This window comes from Notamacropus eugenii, chromosome 5, assembly GCF_028372415.1.
Source record: "Notamacropus eugenii isolate mMacEug1 chromosome 5, mMacEug1.pri_v2, whole genome shotgun sequence".
Taxonomy (NCBI): Eukaryota; Metazoa; Chordata; class Mammalia; order Diprotodontia; family Macropodidae; genus Notamacropus; species Notamacropus eugenii.
In genome coordinates this window covers 7,970,280-7,995,049 of record NC_092876.1, presented here as the reverse complement: position 1 = coordinate 7,995,049, position 24,770 = coordinate 7,970,280, and the positions used below count along the sequence as shown (strand labels likewise).

The window sequence follows — 24,770 nt, the reverse complement described above, 5'->3', positions numbered from 1 at the left end:
TTGTCAGACTACCTGAAAGTTATGATATAAAAAAAGACTCTGGATACAATTTTATAGGAAATTATTAAGGAAAATTGTCCTGAAGTTACAGAACAAGAGGATAAAGTAGAAATAGAAAAAATATACTGTTGACCATCAGGAAGAAAACTTACAGGAATGTTGTAGCTAAGTTTCAAAGTTTCCAGGATAAGAAAAAAATATTGCAAGTGCAAGCAAGAAGAATAAATCCAATTTAAATACTGTGGAAAAACAGAATTTCGCAAGACCTAGTTATTATTATTACACTAAAAACCCTAAAAGTCTTGGAACATCATATTTCAAAGACCCAAAGGAGCTAGGGTTGGGTCCAGCAAAGGTGAGCATAATTCTGAATGAAAAAAAATGGACATTTAACAAACTGAAAGACTTTTTAGGTATTTGTAACGAAAAGACCAGAACTCAGTGGAAATTTTGATAGAAAAGATCCAGAAGAAGTACATGAAAAATATTAAAGGCTAATTATAAGGCACTTGTTAAGGAAAAACTGTTTACATATGATATATAAAAATTTATCAGTATTCTTAAAATTGTCATAATCCCTAAAATAGTACGAAAGAAAGGTTGGGGCTGAGTTGTGTATGACAGGATGATTCTAAAAATCAAAATTGGGTAGGAAAAGGTAAAGTGGAGCAATTATCTCACAAAAATGGGGTGTGAAAGAAAAACTAATACAGAGGAAGCAGGTAGGGATAGAGGGCTGGTAATATTGGAACCTGACTCTCTTCTGGGAAACAAGAGGAAACGTACATCTTGAGAGGCTTAGAAATCTTCTGAACATTGAGAAAGGTGAAAAAACTGCTGGACAGGGTGAAAGAGGGACTTTTAGAAGGATGGGTAAAATAAGGAATAAGTGAGTAAGGGGAGAAGTTAAGGCAACTGGGATAGGATAAAAAGAGAGGCTAAGAGGCAAAATAGTGAGTAAAAATGAGATGGAGAGAAATTCACAATAGTAATTATAACTTTGAACGTGAATGGGATGAACTCACCCATAAAATGGACATGGATGGGAGAAATCAGAAATCAGAATCCAACAATACATTGTTTACAATAAACACATTTAAGAATGAGAGATACACACAAAATTAACAAAGAGGGTTGGAGCAGAATTTATTATGCTTCAGCTGATGCAAGAGGGTCAGGGGTAGCAATTATGATCTCAGACCATAGCTAAAATAGATTTAATTAAAAGTGATAAACAGGGTAACAATATTTTGATAAAAGGTACCGGAGACAATGAAGCAATATTAATAATGGAATAGAAATTGAGATAAGCAAAATATGATAGATATCTCGAGAGAACTGAATGGAAACAGGAATACACTTTTTCTCAGTGGTTCATGGTAGCTTTACTACCATGATTGATGATTTATTAGTACTTCAAGTGGAAATATTAAAGGTATCCCTTTTCATATAATAATGAAATAAACATATTTAATAAGGGACCATGGAAACATAGATTAAAAAACTAATTGGAAATTAAACAACTTAATCTTAAAGAATGAGTGGGGTTAAAATACAAATCATAGAAACAATCAATAATATCTTTAAAGAGAATGACAATGATGAGACAACATATCAAAACCTATGGGATACAGCAAAAGCAGTGATTAGAAGGAAATTAGTATCTCTAAATGTTCACATCAATAAAACAGACAAAGAACAGACGAATGAATTGAGTATGCAATTAAAAAACTAGGAAAAGAACATATTAAAAATCCCCAACTGAACACTAAATTGGAAATCCTAAAAATTAAAGGTGAGATTAACAAAATGGAGAGGAAAAAAAGCCAAAAACATTAAATTAATCAGTAAAACTAGAAGTTGGTTTTATGAAAAAACCCACCCCAAACAAAACAGATAAACAATTGGTTAATTTGATTAAAAAAGGAGAAATCCAAGTCACTAGCATCAAAAATGAAAAGGGTGAATATACTACTAATGAAGATGAAATTAACGCTATAATTGCTTTAAGAGTTATTTTGCCCAATTATATGTTAATATATTTAAAAATTTAAATGAAATGGAAGAATATTTACAAAGATATAAATTGCCTAGATTAGCAGAAGAGGAAACAGAGTATTCAAATACATCTATTTTAGAAAAAAGTAATTGAACAGGCCATAAATTAACTTCCTAAGAAAGAAGCACCAGGACAAGATAGATTTACAAGTGAAGTTTATTGAATATTTAAAGGTCAACTAATTCCAATATTAAATAAATGATTTGGAATAATAGGTAGACAAGGAATCCTACCAAACTCCTTTTATGAAACAAACATGATCCTGATACCTAAAAGAGGAAGAGTAAAAAAAGAGAAAGAAAATTATAGGCCAATTTCATTAGTGGATATGGATGCAAAAACTCTAAATAAAATACTAGCTAATATATTAAAATAATACATTACATAACGCAAAAACTTCTTATAAAAAAAAAAAATCCCAAAGGTGGTTCTCAAGGCAAAATGCCTTCCACACTCAGAGAAAGAAATATGGAAGTCACTCACAAAATGTAGCAGATCATGTTTGTGTATGTGTATGAGTTTGTGTATCATGTTCTGATTTGTTATACGATTTCTTTCATTTATTTTAGTCTGACTACATAGCATGACTATAGTGAAAATATACTTAATAGGAAAGTATATGTAGAATCTATACAGAATTGTATGCAGTCGTGGGGAGGGAGGGGGGTAGCGGGGGGTAAGTGGGGGGGATAAAATCTCAATTGTATGGCAGTGATTGTTAAACATTAAAAAAAAAATAAAAAAATAAAAAAAAAATAATACATTACAAATACATTATAATCAAGTGGAATTTATACCAGGAATGCAGAGGTGGTTTAACATAAGGAAAACCATTAGCCTAACATTACCTCAATAACAAAAGCTTTAAAAATCATATGATTATAGTAATAGATGCAAAAAAAGCTTTTGATAAAGTTCAACGTTCATTTCTATTAAAAACACTTGAAAGTATTGTTATAAATGTATTTTTCCTTAAATTGATAAAAAACATTTATTTAAAACCATCTGCCAGCATTACTGGTAATGGGGATAAACTAGAAACCTTCCCAGTAAGAACAGGTATGAAACAAGGATCCCCACAGTCACTAGTATTATTCAATATTGTACTTAAAATCCTAGCAATAGCACTAAGAGAAGAAAAAGAAATAAAAGGAATTGGAATATGAAATGGAGTAATATAACTATCTCTTTTTACAGATGACATGATGATATAAACTAAAAATTAGTTGAAACAATAATTTTAGCAAAGCATCAGGATATAAAGTAAATCCACATAAGTTATTGGCATTCCTATATATCACTAACAAAATCATGCAAGAAGAGATAGTAAAACATACTACATATAAAATAACTCCAGACAATATAAAATAACTGGGAGTCCATCTGACAAGACAAACCCAGATCCACATAAACAAAATTATAAAAAACTTCTTATACAAATAAAATCAGATTTAAATAAATGGAAAGATTAATTGTTCATGGGTAGGCAGGGCCAATAAAATAAAAATGACAATTTTACCCAAACTAATTTAAATATTCAATGCCATCCCAATCAAATTACTAAATTTTTTTTTTACTGAATTAGAAAAAAATAAAAACAAAATTCATTTGGAAAAACAAAAATTCAAGAATATCAAAGGAACTAATGGGAAAAAATATAAAGGAAGGAGGTTTAGTAGTAACAGATCTTAAATTATATAAGGCAGTAATTATCAAAACTATCTGGTACTGGCTAAGAAACAGAAAGGTAGCTCAATGGAACAGGATAGAGATACACTGTGGGAGGGAGTTGTTTTAATTTAATATTTTATTTCACCCCAATTGTATGTAAAAGAATTTTCAACATTTGTTTTTAAAACTGAGTTCAAATTCTCTTCCTCTTCATTCAGAAGGCAAGCAATTTGAAATGTATTATACTTGTGTAGTCATATAAAACATATTTCCATATTAGTCACACTGTAAAAGAAAACACAAACCAAAATAAAATCCTAAGAAAAATAAAGTAAAAAATTATGCTTTGATCTGAATTCAGAATCCGTAAGTTCTTTCTCTGGGGATGAACAGCATTTTTCATCATAAATCCTTCAGATTTGTCTTGGATCATTTAGATATACAATTTACAGCAGTGAATACACATAATAACTTTGTATTTGACAAATATATAAAGACCTAAGGTTTTGGGATAAGAATTCAGTATTTGGTTAAAATTGGTGGGAAAACTGGAAAGTAGTATGGCAGAAACTGGACATAGACCAATATCTTACTATTTGCCAAGATAAAGTCAAAATGAATACATGAACTAGATATAAAGAAAGATATTACAAGAAAATTAGAAGAACATGGAACATATTTTTTAACCAAGTTTATGGATAGGTGAACAATTTATAAACAATAAATAGCAAAATTAGGCATGAAATGCCTAATAAATCTAAATCTAATCTAAAAAGATTTTGTACAAATAAATGCAGCCAAAATCAGAAGGAAAATAGAAAACTGAAAAAAATTTTATAGACAGCATCTCAGATAAAGGTCTCATATCTATAATGTAAATAGAACTTTGTCAAATCTATAAAAATGAGTCATTCCCCAATTGACAAATGGCTGAAGGATATAAGCAGGCAGTATAATATAAATATATATAAATAATTTACAGTCATATGAAAAAATGCTCTAAACCATTACCGGAGAAATGCAAATTAAAACAACTCTGAGGTATCATTTTACACCTACCTGACTGGTTAAAATTATTGAAAAGGAAAAACAACAAATGTTGGAGAGGATATGGAAAAATTGGGACAATCATTCATTGTGGGTGGAATTATGAACTGATCCAACCATTCTGAAGAGCAATCTGGAATTATCCCCAAAGAGTTAATAAACTATCCATACTCTTTCACCCCAGCAATACCACTAATAGGTCTATTTCCAAAGATGATTACAGAAAAGGAAAAGAACCTATGTGTATATACACACACACACATATGCATACATATATATACACACACCTATTTGTGTGTAATGGTGGGGTTGTCTAGGGTGGGGGGGAGGAAGAAAACAATTTACAAGATAACTTGCATATTTAAAAGGAATAGCAAGTTATACATAGTAGATTTGCAGTTTCATGTGCAATCATCTTTTTTTTAATCATAGACTATCATGGAAATGCTTGTTTTACTCCATAAATTAAAATAAATTTTAAAAAAGAAATGAGAGCAATGCAAGAAAATTACAAAAATATAATCAATTTCTTGGTAAAAAGAGCCAAACAAAAAATACTGAAGAAAATAACACCTTTATTAAAAAAACAGAATTGGCCAAATGGAAAAGGAGGTACAAAGCTAACTGAAGAAAATAATTGCTTAAAAATTAGAATTGGGTAAATGGAAGCTAATGACTCCATGAGACATCAAAAAACAATAAAACAAAGTCAAAAGAATGAAAAAATAGAAGAAAAATGTGAAATATCTTATCAGAAAAACAACTAACCTAGAAGACAGACCAAGGAGAGACAATTTGAGAATTATTGGGCTACCCAAGAGCCATAATCAAAAAAAAGTGCGTAGATTTCATATTTCAAAAAAATATAAAGGAAAACTTCCTAATCTTAGACCCAAAGGTAAAATAGAAATAGAATTCATCAACCACTTCCTGGAAGAGATCTCAAAATGAAAACTCCCTGTCAAACAGAAAATATAGAAAGCAGCCAGAAAGAAACATTTAAATATTAAAGAGCCCCAATCAGGATCCCACAACATTTAGCAGCTGAAGTTGTTAGAGGCATGGAGGGCTTGGAAGACAATGTTCCAGAAGACAAAGGAGCTAGGAATACAATCAAGAATCACCTACCCAGCAAAACCGAATATGATCCTTTTGGGAGAAAAATGGACATTTAACGAAATAGAGAAGTTTCAAGTATTCCTGAGGAAAAGACCAGAGCTGAAGAGAAAATTTAACATTGAAACATAAGACTCAAGAGAACACAAGGAGTTCTTCAGAAGCCTCATGTTGTCTGGGAATGAACACTGAACAAGATGGAAATTCAAATTCTATGCCTGACTCTCACTGCAAGCGTGACATTGTGTAAGTCACAACTTCTCTTGTGCCTCCATTTCTTTAGTTTTGATTCTTTTCTCCCAAAGCCCAATTTAATGCAAGCCCTTGATCAATGCTAACATAAGAGGGTCATCTGCTTGGATCCCATGCTCCCACAATTCCCAGGGCTAAGACATCTTTGAATGATGTTTATCTGAAGTTGGTTTCTTTATGCAGCATGGCTTTGACAGGAAGTGTTGTGATTGTGGAGGTACACTTCCTGCACACAATGTTCAACCATCTAGGGAGTCTCATGAGGGAAGCTGACATAGAGAAGACAAATGAGGCAAGGGGGAAATGAAATATTTGTACTGTGTTCATCATGGCTGACCAAAGCAACTAGTGTTCCAGGAGAAAGCATAGTCCAAATTGTAGCTTTGATAGGGGCTGACACAACCAAGTCTGACACTGTAGCAGGTTTCCCAAATGCTGGTGTCCCTCTCCCAATGTGCTCAGAAGATTTAGAAATTAATTAGGAACTAGAGCTCGTGCTTCTGGGACACACTGTAGGGAAAATAGGAATGGCAGTGATTTAATGCCTGAATCAAATATTTGTTATTACTGTGGGATTCTATTTTTATTAAAAATCTTTGCTTCAAAAAACCCCACCAAAAACCAATAAGCTTTTCCAAGTCCTCCTTAATCTTAGAGTCTCCTCTCTTGATTAGCTCCAATTTATCCAGGTTTTAGCAGGATTCTACATAGTTGTGTCATCTTCCCCTCTACACTGTGAATTCTTGAGTAGCAGCTGTCCCTTACCTATACATGGAACTTAGGAAAATGTCTGAAACACAGTAGGTGCTTAATAAATGATTGTTCACTTGAAGAAAGTCTAGGAAAGACCTCGTATGGTGCAGCCATAGCCCTCCTGTGAATGCTTTCAAGAGAATTCCATGCCCCAAAGTTCCAAACGATGACTTCTCATAGGATCACAGATTTATCACAGGGAGGGAAATGAAAGGCCTTGGAGTTCAATCCCCCTCATTTCAGAGATCAGGAAACCAAGGCTCCGAGGGTCAGACTTGCCCAGATCACACCAGGGAAGTGTCTACAAAAGAATTCCAATTCAGGTTGTCTTGCCTTGAAATGTAATACTCCTTGTTCTACACAAATACCTCTAGTCATAACATTACTCACTCATCTGCTTTCATCTCACTCACCTAGATAGAACGTCCTTGGGTCTTTTGGCTCTAACATCCAGGATTCCTCAAAACTGGAGATCAAAACTTCTCTGAGAACTGGAATTCCTGGACATGGGGAATAAGGAATGGAGGAAGATGAAGAGAAATGTATAATTTACTCCTTTTTAAGGAAAGGGAACATGAAACCAAGGACAACAGCATAGTTCTCAGGGCTCTTCAAGGATGGTTGACATGGTATTTACTGTTGGGAACTTGGGGGTAGGGAAGAGAATTAGGAAATTCTGTCTTTGACTGCCTCCTTCATAGAAGGATGAGCACACTCCACAGCTTCCATTATTTGGAAATTAGAGCCAACTAGTAGTTCAGTGATGAGAGTCTTGGGCCTGGAGTCAGGAAGATTTGAGTTCAAATCCAGACACTGAGTTGTGTACTCCTGAGCAAATCATTTAACCTCTGTTTGCCTCAGTTTCCTTCTTTGTAAAATGGGGCTAACAGCACAAAACTCACAAGGATGTTGTGAGGATGAAATGCAATCATTGAATTATAATCATTGGATCAAGATGTTATTAATGTTTGCAGTCAGCATAGATGGTAGGTTCTTTGAAAACCATGAACGTTAGGCATCTGAATCACAACTCATGTTGAAAGCATCCTAGACCATGATAAATGTTCTATAAAAACAGACCTTACATGGCCTCCCATTGAAGTATTAACTCTGTTTTCTGACTTTTAACTTATATTCTGCTAATGTTATTGTTTTTTTAATCTATATTTTCAAAGGAACTGGTTCACAACCCGGTTGAATCATCCTGTAGTTTCTGTGGGAATCTAGCCTGGGTGCCAATGGCAGAAAAAAGAAAGTTATGTTTGAAAAAATTTTTCCTTGCATTGTTTTATACATAAACATTGTTTTAAAAAAACAAGGTAACATATTCAACTGAATTTCAAGTTCATTTACCATGTCATTAGCCGACAGAAAAATAAATCTTTTATATAGTAGCTAGCTATAAATGCTAGCTATAGTAGCATTTTGTTAGCTGGTTTGTGGGCTAAGAACAAAGAATAAATTTCTATCTCTTAGTAGGAGAGCTTGGAAAATTCTCTTACCAAAAACCAAAACTATCCAAGACTTTTTAGAATCAGAAGTCAAAATGGAAATAGAAAGAATTCAACACTTAGCTCTAGAAAGAAACTCCAAAATAAAAGCTCATAGAACCATCATGGTCAAAATCCATGTTTTAAGGTCAAAGAAAAAATTTTACAAGCATCCAGAATGAACAAATGAATTCAAAGGAGCCATATTTAGGATCACACATAATTTAGCAAGGGCTACTACAAAAGAGTAAAGACCTTGGAACATTCCAGAAGACAAAGGATATTGGCTTACAACCAAGAATAACTTACCCACAAGAAAGAAATATAATCCAATGAAGGGGAAAACGGCCCTTTACTGAAATGGAGGGCTTCTGAGCTTTGCTAATGAAAAGGCCAAGATATGGGGATTGTGGTAAGATGGCAGAAAATGGCCAAAAAAAATCCCAAAACAAAAATGGGCAGGAAAATGCCTGGATCTCTCAAAACCCTCTAAATAACTTAAAATAATACCTCAAATTGAATTTTAGAGAGGCAGAAATAATGAAAAGTTGGAGTAAAAGAGTTGTCCTGCCTTAAACAACTTAAGATGATGTTAGGAAAGATCTGACCTCCTGGGGTGGTAGTCTGAGAATGAAGTGCAGACACTGCTTTATCAACAAAAAGGAAGCCTTGGGGACAGCTGTGTTGGCTGCAGCCTGAGTTCCAGGAACTTTGGGTGAGGGGAAAATTGGGAGATCTTTTGCTGGCATTGGACATGAGGCCCAGGTGGGCTTATCAGATGTGATCCTAAGCTGTGGCTACAGTAAGCAGAAGCAAGTACACACATAGTGCTATGGGAGAATGGAGGTGGGTGGTGCATTTCTAGAACCATGAGTGGCAGCACTGTCAAGGTAAAGGGGACTGGTCCCAGCTAAGAGGTGGAAAGGAGTACCTGAGGCCACTCATAAACAAAGGCAGAAGCACGAAGAACAGTAACCACACCTAGCCTTGGATCATAGCATACTGAAAGAATAAAAAAAAAAAGGCCAAGGCACCAAGATAAAGCTCTGAAAATAATAACATGAAAAACCTGAAGTTGGAGACATTATTCCTCACAATTTGGGAGGAGAGGCTGATCTTAATATAAAATTAACAGTCAAGAAATAGGCAGTTAAATTTTTTTAAGTAAGTAAACAACAGAAATAGCACATGATCATAGATAGTTACTATTGTGATAGAGAAGATCAGGTTTCAAATTCAGAAATCAATGGAGTCAAACTTCAAAGAAAAATACAAAATGGTCACAAACCAAACAAAAAAAAAAAAGAATTCTTGGTAGAGCTTAAAAAAGCCTTTAAAATCTGAAAGGTAGAAGAAAAATTGGGAAAATAAAGAAGAGTAACACAAGGAAATTACAAACAATTGGAAAAAGAAGTTCAAAAACTTCCTGAAAAAAATAGCTACTTAAAAATTGGAATTAGGCAAGGGGACACTAGTGACTTTATAAGACATCAAGAAATAAAATAAAATCATAAGGATGAAAAATAGAACGTGAAATACCTCACTAGAAGAACAACTGACCTGGAAAACAGATCAAGGAGAGATAATATAAGAATTGCTGGACAACCTGAAAGTTATGATAAAAAAACAGAATCTAGACATTATACTTAAAGAAACTATTAAGGAAAATTTCCTGAAGTTTTAGAACTAGACAGTAAAATAGAAACTGAAAAAATCCACCAATCATCTCCTGAAAGAAATCCCAAAATGAAAATCCACAAGAACATTATGGCTAAGTTTCAAAGCTCCCAATTCAAAGAGAAAATACTCCAAGCAACTAGAAAGGAACAATTCAAATACAGTGGTGCTACAGTCAGGCTACCATAAGATTTAGTAGCCTCTACATTAAAAGAGTGAAGGGGATGGAATATAATATTTTGAAGAGCAAAGGACTTGGGTTTGTAACCAAGAATAACCTAACCGGCAAAGCTGAAGGTAACCCTGTAATGAAAAAAATGGATAATTAATGAATTAAGACTTTCAGACATTCTCGAGGAAGAGACCAGAACTGAAGAGAAAATCTGACTTTAAACACAAGAATCAGGAATAACATAAGATAAACATGAAAAACTAATCACAAGGGATTTAAGAAGGTTAAGCAGCTTACTGTCTTATATGTGAAAATGATATTTATATATTTTAAAAATGTTATCATTATTGGGCTAGTTAGAAAGAGCATACATAGATAGAAATGGGATGGGATGATCCTAAAAATAAAAAAATTTTTATAATGAGAAAAAAAAAATCAGGCAAGAATAAGTTAAGTGACTTGCCCAGAGTCACACAGCTAGGAAGTGTCACAGAGTGAATCTGAACTCAGGACTTGTGGTTTCCAGCACAGCATACTATTCTCTATGCCACCTAATTGTTTAAATAAATCAATACAGAAATAAATGTCCAAAAAATAGCAAAACATTTAAAATAGGACATTTAGTGTCACTAAAGAACAGGAAACAAAATGAATACTAAATTGATTAGCGACTTGCTGAAGAAATTATGGTACATGAAAGCTGTGGAATATTATTAAGGAGTAATAATAAACAGGAGTATAAAAGGAAAATTCATTATATGTACAGGGATTTATGAACAACATGAAATTTGGGGTGTCTAACAAAGCCTATACTGTAAGAGGCCTTACCTCATTACTTAGATCCATAAGTTCTATCTCCAGCATGATTTCTCCAAAGTACATTCAACTTCCAGCTCTTTGTAAAGGGCTTGATGTTGACAAAAGGCATTGCTTGTATAAGTGTTCTTTCCAGTATGAATATACTCATGTCTAGTGATCTCCTTGTTCCAGGGATAATCATGACTCCATTGAGTAAGGATTCTCCCCAGCATGAATCCTCTGATGTAAAGTAAGAGATGATCTCTGGCTGAAGGTCCTCCCCCATCATGTCCATATAGGGCACCTACCCAGCATAAATTTTCTGATGTTTAATAAGCTCTGTACTCATTTGAATGTCTTTCCTCGTTCACTACAGTAATAAAAATTCATATTTAATAACAAGTCTCTGATGGGAAATAAGGGATAACTGTTAGTTGAAGGCTTTACCACACTCATCATATTCATAAGGTTTCACTCAAGTGTGGATTTTTTGATGTTTACCAAGACAGGAGCTGGATCTGAAAGCCTTTCCACACTGACTACATTCATAAGGTTTTTCTCCAGAGTGAATTCTTTGATGTTCAACAAGAATGGATCTTATTCGGAAAGCCTTTCCACATTGATTACATTCATAAGGTTTCTCTCCTGTGTGGATTCTCTGGTGTGCAACAAGTTTGGAGTTCTCTGTGAAAGCCTTTCCACAATGAATACATTCATAAGGTTTTTCTCCAGTGTGGATTCTCAAATGGTTAACAAGATTGGCCCTATATGGGAAAGCCTTTCCACAATGAATACATTCATAAGGTTTTTCTCCAGTGTGGATTCTCAAATGCACAGCTAGTTTGGAGGTCTGTGTGAAAGCCTTTCCACATTGATTACATTTATAAGTTTTCTCTCCTGTGTGGATTCTCTGGTGTGCAATAAGGGAAGCATGTTCATGAAAAACTTTACCACATTCATGACATTTGTGAGATTTCTCTCCATGAAGAATTTTCTGATTTTTACCAACTTCAAAGTGGCATCTCAAAGCCTTTCCACATTGATTATATTCATAAGATTTCTCAGCAGCATGGATTTTCTGATGTTTAGCAAGACAAGAGCTAGATATGAAAGCCTTTAGACATTGTTTACATTCATAAGGTTTCTCTCCAGTATGAATTCTCTGATGTTCAACAAGAATTGATTTCGTTCGGAAAGTCTTTCCACACTGTTTACAGCCATAAGGTTTCTTCCCAGTGTGAATTCTCTGATGTTCAAGAAGACTCGATCTTCTTTTGAAAGTCTTTCCACATTGATTACAAGCATAAAGTTTCTCTCCAGAGTGGATTCTCTGATGAAGATCAAGACTGGACCTTGTTCTGAAAGTCTTTCCACATTGACTACATTCATATGGTTTTTCTCCAGTGTGAATTCGTTGATGCACATGAAGACTGGATCTTGTTCTGAAATTCTTTCCACACTGATTGCATTCATATGGTTTCTCTCCAGTGTGAATTCTCTGATGTCGAGCAAGACTGTAGTTCTGTGTGAAAGCCTTTCCACACTGATTACATTCATAAGGTTTCTCTCCATTGTGGATTCTCTGATGTTTCAAAAGATTATTGTTTTGTGTGAAAGCTTTTCCACACTGATTACATTTATATGGTTTCTCTCCACTGTGGATTCTCTGATGTATTCCAAGACTGGACCTATTTGTGAAAGCCTGTCCACATAGATTACATTCATAATTTTTCCCTGTAGTGTGAATTTTATGAGTATCAATGAGCTTTGAGTTCTGGCTGAAGGCCTTTCCACTTTCACTATTTACACAAATCATTTCTCCAGTATAATCTTTCTGATGTCTAATGAGGTCTGAACTCAAGCTGGATGTTACTTCCTGTTGATACATCTGCATTTCAGGAGGCTTTTCTGAAGACTGAATAAGCTCAACTTTTTCAGTAAAGCATTCCTTAGCTTCAGTACACTGAAAACACACATTTCTTGAGGTCATTTTCTTACACTGAATTAGTACTGAATATTGTCTGAAATTCTTTCCACCTTTATCAAGTTTACAGTAACTATTTTGATTTTTCTCTATCTTTATATCTGAATCACAGATTTCTCTCAAATTGAAGTCACAGGGACCACCACTCATGAATCCTTGTAGGTGAGATTCTTCTACAGAAATGTTCAGCCTTGCAGTAGTCTCATTCACTTCAAATCTGGTCTCTGAATCTGAAAGAAAGAAACATATTTGCAAACACACATCATATAAATAAATGTCAAAAAGAAGAGTTTTGAAACTTAATAGGTAGAATCAATCAATTGAAAATGCCATTAGCTGACATATACAGGAAGGACCTTCACAAACAACACTGGATCCTCAGAAAAAATCTGTGACACAGGCAGGGTGGGATTCCCATTACACTTTCCAACTCAAGCTCAGAATAGCCAAGTTATATGACAAATATCCCTGCAGGTGAGATTATATGTCAAACCCTGACACTGAACATGTACTTTTCCCAGCACTAAATGACCAATTGTGAAGTTCAAATTAATCCTACTTTGTAGCTGATTCAATATTGTATTGATTTCATGTTGTAATTAACTCTGCATCTGCTGAAGCCCCCTTTCTGTGTCTTTTAATAAATTCAAGAATTCAACTTTCCTTTCCGAGCTAGTTTAAAAGTCAGCCTGATAAAAAGTTAATTAAAAGAAAGGACTGTCATCTTCTATACCATTAGCTTTTTGATAAATGAGGCATCTGGTATTTAAGTTCTAAAGCTAGCTCTCAGAGATTTATTTTCCCTCAACTGTCCTTGTATCATTAAGGAAAGCTGTTATCTCCCTAACAAACCTTCTAGGGACCAGGGAGCCTGCTGTGATCCATTAGCAAAGATTACATGACGCAAATGGATCACAGAAATCAGTCAGCATTCCTTATTCATAGAGGGAAGTGGTCACCAGCCCTACATGGGTACTAGCCCATCTTCCTTAGGAAATCCAATCATAATGTTTTTGCCCCCTTGATGATGGCAGACCCACCACCAAGCATACTGCACCATGTTGTTTGCTTTCTTGTACTTTCCAAAACTATATGAAAGTTAGTAAATGCTACCTCAGGTCTTTCTGGTCACTGGGAGCGGCCACTGAACCAATTTATCAAGCTCAGAACTTTGTCTCTCAGTTTCCCATCATTTTCAAATGTAACACTTTCTACCTTTCCCTTCCTTCCTTCACTCCAATGCCTTTTGTGGATGATTCTTTTTATTTTGTTGTCCATAGGGAAGCTACCTGCTTCTCCTGATTGCTTTGTAGAATAGACTGCACCAAAGGAGTTCCCTCCTTCCAGGATTACTTGTAATTGCATCTCATCAGTGCTGTGATCATCAGATCAAGACGGCACAAATGTTTGTGTCCTTGCAGGGCAGATGGCAGCGCTTTGAAAAACATGCTCACTAGCGTCACAAGACATCTTGAAACCATTCTATGAAAAAACACCCTATGTTGTTGCTTACTGCAGTGTTAAGGCTGTTTTTCTTTTATTTGAACTTATCTTCTGCTTATTATTCTTCTATCAGGCAGATATTCAAAGGATCTGGTCCAAAGAATCAGTCATTCTGTAGAGTTTCTATGAGGGTGTAGACAATGTGGCAATAGTAGAGAAGAAACTACCGTACGAAGCCTTGTTTCCTTACACATGTTGTTTTATATGAAAACATTGTTTTTCAAAAAAGTAAAACAATATAATCATTTATGACTTACTACATTGCCTGTCATTAGGAAACAGAAAAATAAACCTTGCATTTATTAACTAGTGGCTTATTTTGATGACTTGTTGGTGGACTAAAAAGAAAAATGATGATAATGGCTATTCATAATCAACAAAATCTATAAAATAAAGAAGTTTAGACTGAAGTCTTCTAGGTAACAAGTTGGAACTCTTGCTACATTTTTTAAAAAAGAATTCTTGCAGTAAGCCCCATATTCAAATTTTGTAATTACTTTATGCTTAGGATATTATCTTTGATATTCTGTTTTCATAATATGAACAGAATAAAATTTTACATTTCATAATACATTGTAATGAAAAGGTTAATTTGGAGGTTTGAAGCACACCAGATCATTAATGTCAGAATTAAATACCTAAATAAGAATGAGTAGTGGTTTAAATGACTTGGGAGGACTCAAAACATACTTATTGTTAAGGCTGAAAGAAGTCCTAAGACAAAAAATGTTGGGAACCACTGCTCTGAAGTCGTGGTTGTCCTGTGCATGGAGTGGAGTTGCTAACATATAAAGTATTCTATCCATTCTGTTGATTTAGTTCATTTAAGTCTTCCCAGGTTTCTCTGTGCGTGTTATCATTTCTTAAGGATGAACAACTTTCCCTTTTATTCTCAGATAGTCAATCATTTGTTTAGACATTTCCCAATATATAGTGACCATCTTTGTTTCCAGTTCTTTGAGACAACAACAACAAAATAGCAGGTATAATTTTGGATTGTGTCTATGGGTTTTTTACTAATTTACTCTCTCTTTAACTAATCCCTTTAGTTGATAGTTCTACTAGTGAGTGAGTCTGTGGACAGAGTCCCAAACTGTATTACAGAATGAAATGCCTTCATTTTAATGGTAGGGGAATCTTTGTTTCAAGGGTATTTCTTATATATGACATGTATTCAGATTTGCTTCCTAACATTCTACCACCTTCCTCCATTATTAGAGGTGAATTCATCTCATGCACATTTAGTCATGACAAGGAAGTTTTCTCCACCATTTTCTCTTATCCTCTTTGGATCTGCCTCAATCTTTAGAAGAAGTGGATGGGAAAGGGAGTTGGATCAATTCTAGTAATTTATAATTAAAACAGCATGATCCTCACTCCTCATCCCACCTGGTCATCCATTCCAGTCCCAGCTGACTGGTTGTAACACTATCTTACTTAAACATATCCTGTCTTTTTAATCTCCACTATTTGAAGCATCCTCCATGGTGGAAACATTTTCCATCTTGAGGCAGCTGGGCGGCACAGTGGATACAACAACGGGCCTGGGCAGTACCTCTGTTTGCTCATCAGTAAGATGAGGATAATAATAGCACCCACCTCCCAGGGTTGTTGAGAGGATCCAATAAGCTAATAGTTGTAAATCACTTGGCACAGAGGATATATAAATAAAATAATACAAACATGAATAAATAAATACAAATATACAAACTCTATAAATGTTGCCTTTTATCACCAGTATTCTGATTTTGGTTATTTCCTCACCACCTCTGCTCCTTTAGCTGCTCTTTTCCTTCACCCTCTATTCATTTATTTTCCTGTTGAACTTAATTTATTTCCATAACACAATTCTTTCACCTGGATCAGCTAAGGGTGTGGTTCCTGATCTGGAGTTTCTTCTCACACCACCTGTTTGTATGCCAGACTGTGAGCTCCTGGATAGCAGGGACTGCCTTTTACACTTCCTGGTACCCCCAGAGCTTAGCACCGTACCATGCACACAACAGGTGTTTAATCACTGTTTGGGCCCAGGGATGATACCAGGATCCACCCTCCCACTTGGTCCCTGCATTCCGGTCTCTCACTTAATCCTCAAATGCAGAGTCTGGCCACAGCTCTATTTCTGTTTCTCTCTTGTATCTAGCTACCTACAAGGAATTACTTTTTCTGGTTCAAAGCCTGCTTGGACCTGAACACACCAAATAATTACAAACACATTACAAAGGTTTCTAGGCTACCAGAAGGTTTCATGCTAAGGGCTGGCTGGGAGTCTCCACCTCCCAATTCCCTAACCTTACGGTGGTGAGCACCTCAATGAACAGGGCAAAAGTTTTTCTGAATATGGAGACAAAGTGTGGGCCATAGAGATCAGGAAAGGAAACTGGGCTGTTTACTTATGCAAGCTTCAGCATGGATAACTACTTCCAAGTAAAGCAGTGGCCTTCATTTCCTTCTTAAATGATGCCAAACAGAAATGACAAAATCATGAAACCAGCTTGGCTGGGTCCACTACAAATTTAGATTTTGTAAGTTAAGCTGGATTCTCATTGTGGCAAGGTAATTTTTTTACATCTCCCAGAATTACTATTCCACTTACCACATCTTTTCTAAATCTTTTGAACCCTCCTATTTGGTTTACTCCTTTCTAGCCTCTTTCAGCTGAGAATTTGGCCTCATATTTCAGAGAAAAATTGCACATTTGCCATGAGCTCTCCTTCTTTTCCTCTTTTGATGCTATCTCCCATAAAGAGGTGGCCTTACTGCCTGCCAAAGCAAACACCTTTACTTGGATTTCTTAAAGGAACACAGACTTATCACTAGAAGGGAAGTGAAGGGCCATGTGTCCAACCTCCTAATTTCACAGATGGGAAAAACTGAGGCTCAGAGGTTCAGTGACTTTTCTAGTATCACACTGCTCAAAAGCACCTAAAAAAGAATTCCAAGTCAGGTCCTCCTGACCCCAAGCCTAGCATTCCCTTCACTACATACAGATGCTTCTTGTGGCAATAGCCCTCATATACCTGCTTTTGTCTCACTCACCAGGACAGGAGTTCCTTGGGGTCATTTGATCCAGGATCCATGATGCTTCTCTTTCCTCAAAATGGGAGATCAAATCTTCTCTGAGAATTGGAATTCCTTGGCATGGAGGATAAAGAAAGGATGAGGATGGAGAGAAACTTAGACTTACTCCTCTTCAGGGAAAGGGGCCATGCAAACAAGGACTACAGGAGGGTTCCCAGGACTCCTTATGGATGGTTGACATGGTATTTACTGTTGGGAACTTGGATGTACATAGATCAGGTAGCCATTTAGAACTAGAAATGTTTGTCTTTGTCTGCTTCCTTCCCAGAAAGATGGTCTCATTTTATAGTTTCCACTATCTAGAAATTAGAGTCAGTTTGTAGTACTGTGCTGACAGCCCTGGGTCTGGAGTGATGGAGACCTGAGCTCAAAATCAGCCTCAGACCCTTAGTAGTTGTGTGCTCCTGCCCATGTCACTTAACCTTTGTTTGCTTTAGTTTCCCTCAACTGTAGAATGGCAATAATAAAAGTACCAAACTCCTGGGGTATTATCAGGATCAGATGAGATAATATTTCTAAAGTACTTAGCAAAATGCCAGGGACAGAGCAGGCCTATATAAATGTTCATTCCTTTCCCACCATCTGTGCTGGAATTTGGGAGAAGAATGAAGAACCAAGGTACACTTGCTGTACAAGGCAGGACTGGGATTAATGAGCTATACATTTGTACTTGTTAACAAGGAAACATTTTAAAGAGTATTCGAGCCGAAAGAGAATAAGTTTGTCTTGTTGGATAGGGGTTTCCCTTCACCGCCCATCTTCAAGGAAAATCTGCATGAGAATTTTCAGAAATTTTGCAGAGAAAATTCATGTTCAGACAGGGGCTACGCTAGGTAACCTCTGAGATCAGTTCTAAGTCTGAAATTCTACAAAATTCGTTAGTTTTGAAAAGCTGAAGCTATCTAAAGAAGTAAAGAGATGGTGTCAGGACCTGTCACAAAATGCAAAGACTTATTATTAGGAAAACCAAGGAGCTGGAGGACACTGTGGAGAAACCATCACTTTTCCTTTTCTAATAAATGAAAAATGCTCAAACCCTGCACACTAGGGAAGGAAGGAAGATACTCCTTTGATGGCAGATTCAGAATTATCAGGAAAATTGTGCTTACCCAGGGAGAGCAGGTTCTGGGAGTTTTCCAGCATCACCTCCTTGTACAGCTTTTTCTGAGAATAGTCCAAGAGGCACCACTCCTCCTGGGTGAGGTCCACAGCCACATCCTTGAATGTCAGTGACTCCTAACCATCAAAATTCACAAGACTTAGAGTTGAAAGAGACTGAAGAATTCATCCAGTCCAACCCTTATCAATTTACAGGAGTAAACTGAAGGACAGAGAAGGGATTTCCTAAAGGTTATCTCACTTAGGAGTGTCAGAGCCAACACATAAAAGTGTAATTATTAAAAACCAAATAGAATTGGAACAGCGTTTGATATTTGCAGTTGGAACAAAGTTGACAAATATCTTTTCATGAAATGTTTCTCCCTATGAAATCAAGAAGATATGTGTTGTATCAGTGAGGTAGAGAACCTACAGTGGATGAAAGGAGGTGGAGTGAAACTTTCTCATCAAAATTCTCAGTGATGTTAAAATTCTGTGAAGAGTTTGTGAAAAACTACCAAGTTCTGTGTATTTTAGGGGTAAAGACATTATTTTTGATCACTGAAAAGTGAGCAAAGAAGAAGAAATAATCTAGTTAATTTCCTAAAAGTCTAAAATAAAGTCTTATATTCATGAAAATGTGAAAAGGATTTGTAAGAGAAAGTAATAACGATCTGGACTATACTCAGTAGTATGAGATTTTGATGATTCAAGTGAAGAGTTATTTGTGTTTGTATTGAGGCCTTGAGATGACCATGACTTGTCACAATCAAAACATCTTATGCCTTTACTTCATGTTAACTTAAACTTGTTAATGGCATATAGTCATTAATTTTCATATTTCATGGTATGGAAATAAGAATAATTATGATGGGGGAAAGGAGGCTTCCTGCATTTATTAAAAAAATGTAATATTTCATTCCCTGGGGTTGGAGACTGAGCTAATTCATGAGAAAGGCATTACCAATTTATGAGAAGTAAGTTATCTAAAAATATCCCTAAAACTCTAGGATGCTAGAGAGCAAGTTAGGATAATGCGTTAAGAGGCAGATTGATGGATGAAATGGAAGAAATTGTCCAGATGTGAAAACGCCTTGACACTTGAAAGAGTATCTACTTGTGCAATCTGCTACACGGAGAATATGTGTTGGGTTTCAATGCCTTCTTCTCTGACATTCTCTCATTTCATTATCTGTCATTTCCATTAGTGTTATGATTTGCTTTTTCAGATGTTCTATTACTTAGGAACAACTGTTGGCCATGTGGATAATGTCTTTTCATTTTTGTCATTTTAATTTCTACTGTAACACATCTGATTTATGCTTTTTTGAAGTCCATATTTCTCCTTGAACTTCCTTTTCGTTCTTAATTATTTACAACCTGAGTAATTAGGGCATTTATTAGTCTTTTCCCACTTCTGAGATTCTCAAGAATTGACAAACCTTTCCTTTTCATTAGGGCCTCTTGAGTCACTATCCTTCACTGCATGGTATCTCTTCATATAATGGCCATTCACTTGAGAAAGACAGTACTTTTACTGATTATTTGTGTCTAATTGGTTCTTTAACCCACATCAGAAGCTACTGCAAACCCCTTCCTTCTCAGACCTCTCAAAATGTCCTTCACCATTATAGGATGAGGCCATGAATGCCAAATTCCATTTACAGAGAAAGCTCAGCTCACGTAACTCAATTTTCACCTGATGAAACACCTTTGGACTTCTCTGAACCATCTCCAACATTTCTAAGGAAGCTTATTGTTGGGACAACATCGTCCTGTAACATCTAATCAGCTTTACTACTTCACCTCATTACTGCCTTCTGCCCCTCTGATTAGAAGGTGGGCATGAATTCCAAACTTGCATTTAAGGAGAGGGCTGGGCTCAGATATTTTTTTTCATCTGGCTGCATTACTTTGGGACTTCTGACTGATTTCTCTACCAAACTACAGTGTATGATGTGCTCTCCCCTGCCCCCTTGTGGGATGTTCGTGCATTGTCTCCCTCCCCACCTCCACCCTGCAATTTCCCCCATTGTAAATTCCATGAGGTCCGGGGTTTTTTGGTATTTGAATCCTCAGCCCTCAAAACAATGCTTGGCACATCATAAACACTGAATAAATGTTTATTGAGTATTAAGGACCCAAACAGTCTCATCTGAATATCTTGCCTCTTATTTTACTTTAAAATTGAGGTCAAGAAATCTCTTCCCCTACAGAAAAGCAAGAGTCTAAGGGGATAAGTGTGTGTGTGTGTGTGTGTGTGTGTGTGTGTGTGTGTGTGTGTGTGTGTGTGTGGAGGGGGGGTGATAGAAGAGAGTGCAGATTGGGGGAGTGGCAGTTAGAAGTAAAACACTTGAGGAGGAACAGGATAAAAAGAGAGGGAGGGAGGGACAAAGAGGGGGAAGGGAGTGGAGAGAGACAGACAGGCAGACACACACTGAGAGAGACAGACAGACAGGCAGACGGGCAGGGAGAGACAGAGAGAATACAATAGAATAAACACAGGGGAAACAGGAAGGAGGGAAATATTGTTAGCAAAAATAACTGTGAAAAAAAATTTTAAAACAAGTTTCTCTAATAATGGCCTTATTTCTCAAACATACTGAGAACTGAATCAAATTTATAAAAATAAGACTCATTCCCCAGTTGATAAATGATCAAAAGATACGAACTTTTCAGGTGGAGTAATCAAAGCTATCTACAGTCATTGAAAAAATGCTCGGACTATTGATTAGAGAAATGCAAAATAAAACAATTGTGAAGTCCTACCTCATACCTATTAGTTGGCTAATAAGAAACAAAAGGAAAATGACAAATGTTGGAGGGAAGGTGGGAAAAATGTGGCGTTAATGCACTGGTGCATTGTGAACCGATTCAACCATTCTCTGGAGTATTTTGGAACTATGCCCAAAGGGTTATAAAATCATGCATACCCTTTGAGAAAGCAATACCACTATTAGGTCTGTATCTTGAAAGAGATAAAAGCCAAAAAGGAAAAGGCCCTGTGTGCCCCAAAACACTTACAGCAGCTCATTTCTGAGGGCAAAGGAATGGAAATTGAGGGGATGGCCACTAATTGGGAAATGACTGAACAAGTTGTGGTATGTGATTGTGATGGACTATTGTGCTATGAAAAATGATGGGAAAAGCCTGGAGACTCACATGAGCTGATGCAAAGGGAAATGTACTGGGTACAAAGTAACAGCAGTATTGTAAGATGATCGGCTGTGAATGACTTAGCTATTCTCAGCAAATCAGCGATCCCCCACAACTCTGAAGGACTTAGAATGAAAATTTCAATCCATACTGAGAGAAATTACTGAGGATATCTGAATACAGATTGAAGAAAACTTATTTTTTGGTTTTATTTTTTGTGAGGATTTATTTTTTGGTCTGTGTTTTCTTTCACAACATGACAGTTATGGAAATGTTTTGCATTGACCGAACATGCATAACCTTTATCAAATTGCTTACCTTCTCACTGAGGGGGAGAGGAAAGGAGAAAATGAGCAACTTACAGTTTTAAAAACAAAAGTTAAAAATTGCTTTTACATGTAACTGGGGGGAAATGAAATGCTAAATAAAAATAAGAAAAAACATTGAGGTCATTCAACAAGAGTCACCCCTGACCACAATTTCTGTTCAGACATCTCTAACTGCATATCCAGTAGATATCTCAAATTCAATGTGCCCCTAATGGAACTCATTATTTTGCCCTATGAACTCCCTCATCCACCTACTTTCCCTATTACTGTAAAGGATAACAACAACCTGCCAGTGCCTGGAGTTCAAAGCTGGGGTGACGTCCTTGAATCCTATCTCTTATTCCCCTTATTCAGTCTGTTGCCAATATTTCTTGATTTTATTTTTGCAACATCTCTCAAATACAGCATCTTCTCTGATGCTGCAACCACCCTGATAAAGACCCTTATCACTTCATCCTTGGACTATACCAATCGTGTTTGTCCTTTGTTGCCTAAGAGGACCATGCCATCAGAGAAATGATGACATGACTTGCACTTGACTTTGTTTTGAGTGAGGGAGGGCTGTGCAGGTCACCAGCCTCACTTCTCCTCCAGAGCCATCGGAATCCATGACTGGAGATGACCCAGGATGAGGCAGTTGGGGTTAAGTGACTTGCCCAAGGTCACACAGCTAGTGAGTGTCAAGTGTCTGAGGTGAGATTTGAACTCAGGTCCTCCTGACTCCTGCACTGGTGCTCTATCCACTGCACCACCTAGCTGTCCCCACAATATTATCTATAATGCACTTGGAGTTCAAAAGATATCATATAACTAGGTTCAACTGCATTTACATTTTGCTTATACTTTACTCACTCCTCCAACTACTACTCTGACCCATTGACACTGGCCGCATAACTGATACTTGGTTAAAACCCTCCATGCCCTGAGTCTGTGCCTTTCTGCAGACTGTCTCTCAGACTTGGAATGTTCTCCCCTCCTCACCTCCACCCTCTGGCATCCTTCACGTCTCAGCTCAAATCTCACCTCCTAAAAAGGAGCTTTCCCTGGTTCTGAAACTGCTGGCTCCTTCCCCTCCCCCCTGCAGGGTCAGTAGCTTTCAAAGACACAGCTGCTTGCATTGTCTCCCACATTAGACTGGGAGCTCCTTGAAGGCAGGGACTGATCTCTCCTTCCCTTGTATCCACAGGAGGTCTGAACAGTGCCTGGCACAGAGTGGCCACTTTCTAAAGGCTTACTGACCAGACCTAAGAAATGGCAAATAGGAGGGATTCAGAAATAATAAGGTACAGGGGGACGATTTTTGCTCCAAGTACAACATTGTGAAGGAAAACCGCTCTGGAAGACTTCAGGGCTGGACCCAAGGCTTGTCCGGACAGGGGGCAGCGGGGAACTGCTTTTCCTTGACTCAGCTGTTACAAGGGAGAGCTTTGAAAAAAAGAAACTGAGGAAGGGGAAGGAGGCGTGTGCATGTGTGTGTGTGTGTTTGTGTGAGTGTGTGTGTGTGTGTGTGTGCTAGGAATGCAAAGAGCAAAGAAAGGTTCTCTGTAACAAAGGCTAATGAACGAAGTCGGCGGTCACGGGGGGCAGTGGCGGCTCAAGATGACAGGAGGCAGGGCAGTGCGGTGCCCGCCGGTTCCGTTTCCTTCTTTTAATGCCCCTTTCCCCAGGCCGGCCAGGCCGCGGCGGCCCCGCACTCACCTGCCGGGGGGGGCTCGGGGGTCCAGGAGCCATGCCCGCGGGCTCCCCGCCGGGGCCGGGTCTCCGTCCTCTTCGGGCTGAGGCAGCCTGGGTAGAGGTGGCACGGAGGGTGAGACCCCTCGGGGGTGGCACTGCCCTCAGGGGGGCACGGGCACCGCTCCCCGCCCTCTCGTCCCCTCTCTCCGGCCCCTCTCCTCCCCCTCAGACACCCGGAGGCAGGGGGCGGCTTCCCATCTCGGGCGGCGGCCCAGGACACGGGGCCGGTAGGAGGGAAGCGCGCTCCTGGGTGCGGGACGACACTCACCGAGAGCTCCCCCGGGAGGCGGGGCCGGGCTCGGACCCACCGCACTTGCCTCTGGGAGGAAGGGGAGGGTCGAGGCTGGTCTGCTGTGGGCGGCTCCTCCCCGCCCAGGGCCCCGCCTCGCCCCGCCCCTCAGCCTCTCAAGCCTCCAATGGCCCTCAAGGTCACAACCGGAGGGCCCCGCCCCCATCCTGGCCAGAAGCCCCGCCCTCCATCCCATGCCCCTCCCAGGCACCCGAGCTCCACCCCATTTGGCTGCTGTCCCCGAAAGCCGAGGGAAATGAGCCCTCTGATTGGCCACGGAAAGTTTGTCCTTTGATTGGTGGAGGGTAGTTTGGTGCCCTCTGATAGGCGGGAGGGTAGTTTGCTCTGATTGGCAGGACAGGAAATACGTTTTCCGACTGACGGCACAGTGGCGTGCCCTCTGATTGGCCGTCGCGAAGCAACGAGCTTCTGCTCGGACACTCTTGGCCAGGTGCTAGGAAAGAGCTGAGCCGTTCCGGTCCAGGCAGCCTTTGCCCGGGTCTGTAACCATCTTGTGTCCAATCAGGAACTTTTGGGGGATCCACAATCCCGTGATAACCC

At 37.9% G+C, this 24,770-nt stretch overlaps 1 protein-coding gene across 1 annotated transcript; it reads right to left on the bottom strand.

Annotated features, from left to right (window-relative positions):
* Window positions 1–2,197: 2,197 nt before the first annotated feature.
* On the bottom strand, window positions 2,198–24,242 carry LOC140508246 (uncharacterized). The gene is made up of 6 exons (XM_072616047.1): window positions 23,885–24,242; window positions 18,713–18,839; window positions 17,562–17,657; window positions 11,066–13,249; window positions 7,312–7,398; window positions 2,198–2,328 (listed from the first exon to the last, which is right to left on the bottom strand). Exons 1-4 carry the CDS (start codon window positions 23,915–23,917, stop codon window positions 11,511–11,513), a joined length of 1,995 nt encoding a protein of 664 aa, XP_072472148.1. The 5' UTR covers window positions 23,918–24,242; the 3' UTR covers window positions 2,198–2,328; window positions 7,312–7,398; window positions 11,066–11,510.
* Between the last annotated feature and the right edge of the window lie 528 nt (window positions 24,243–24,770).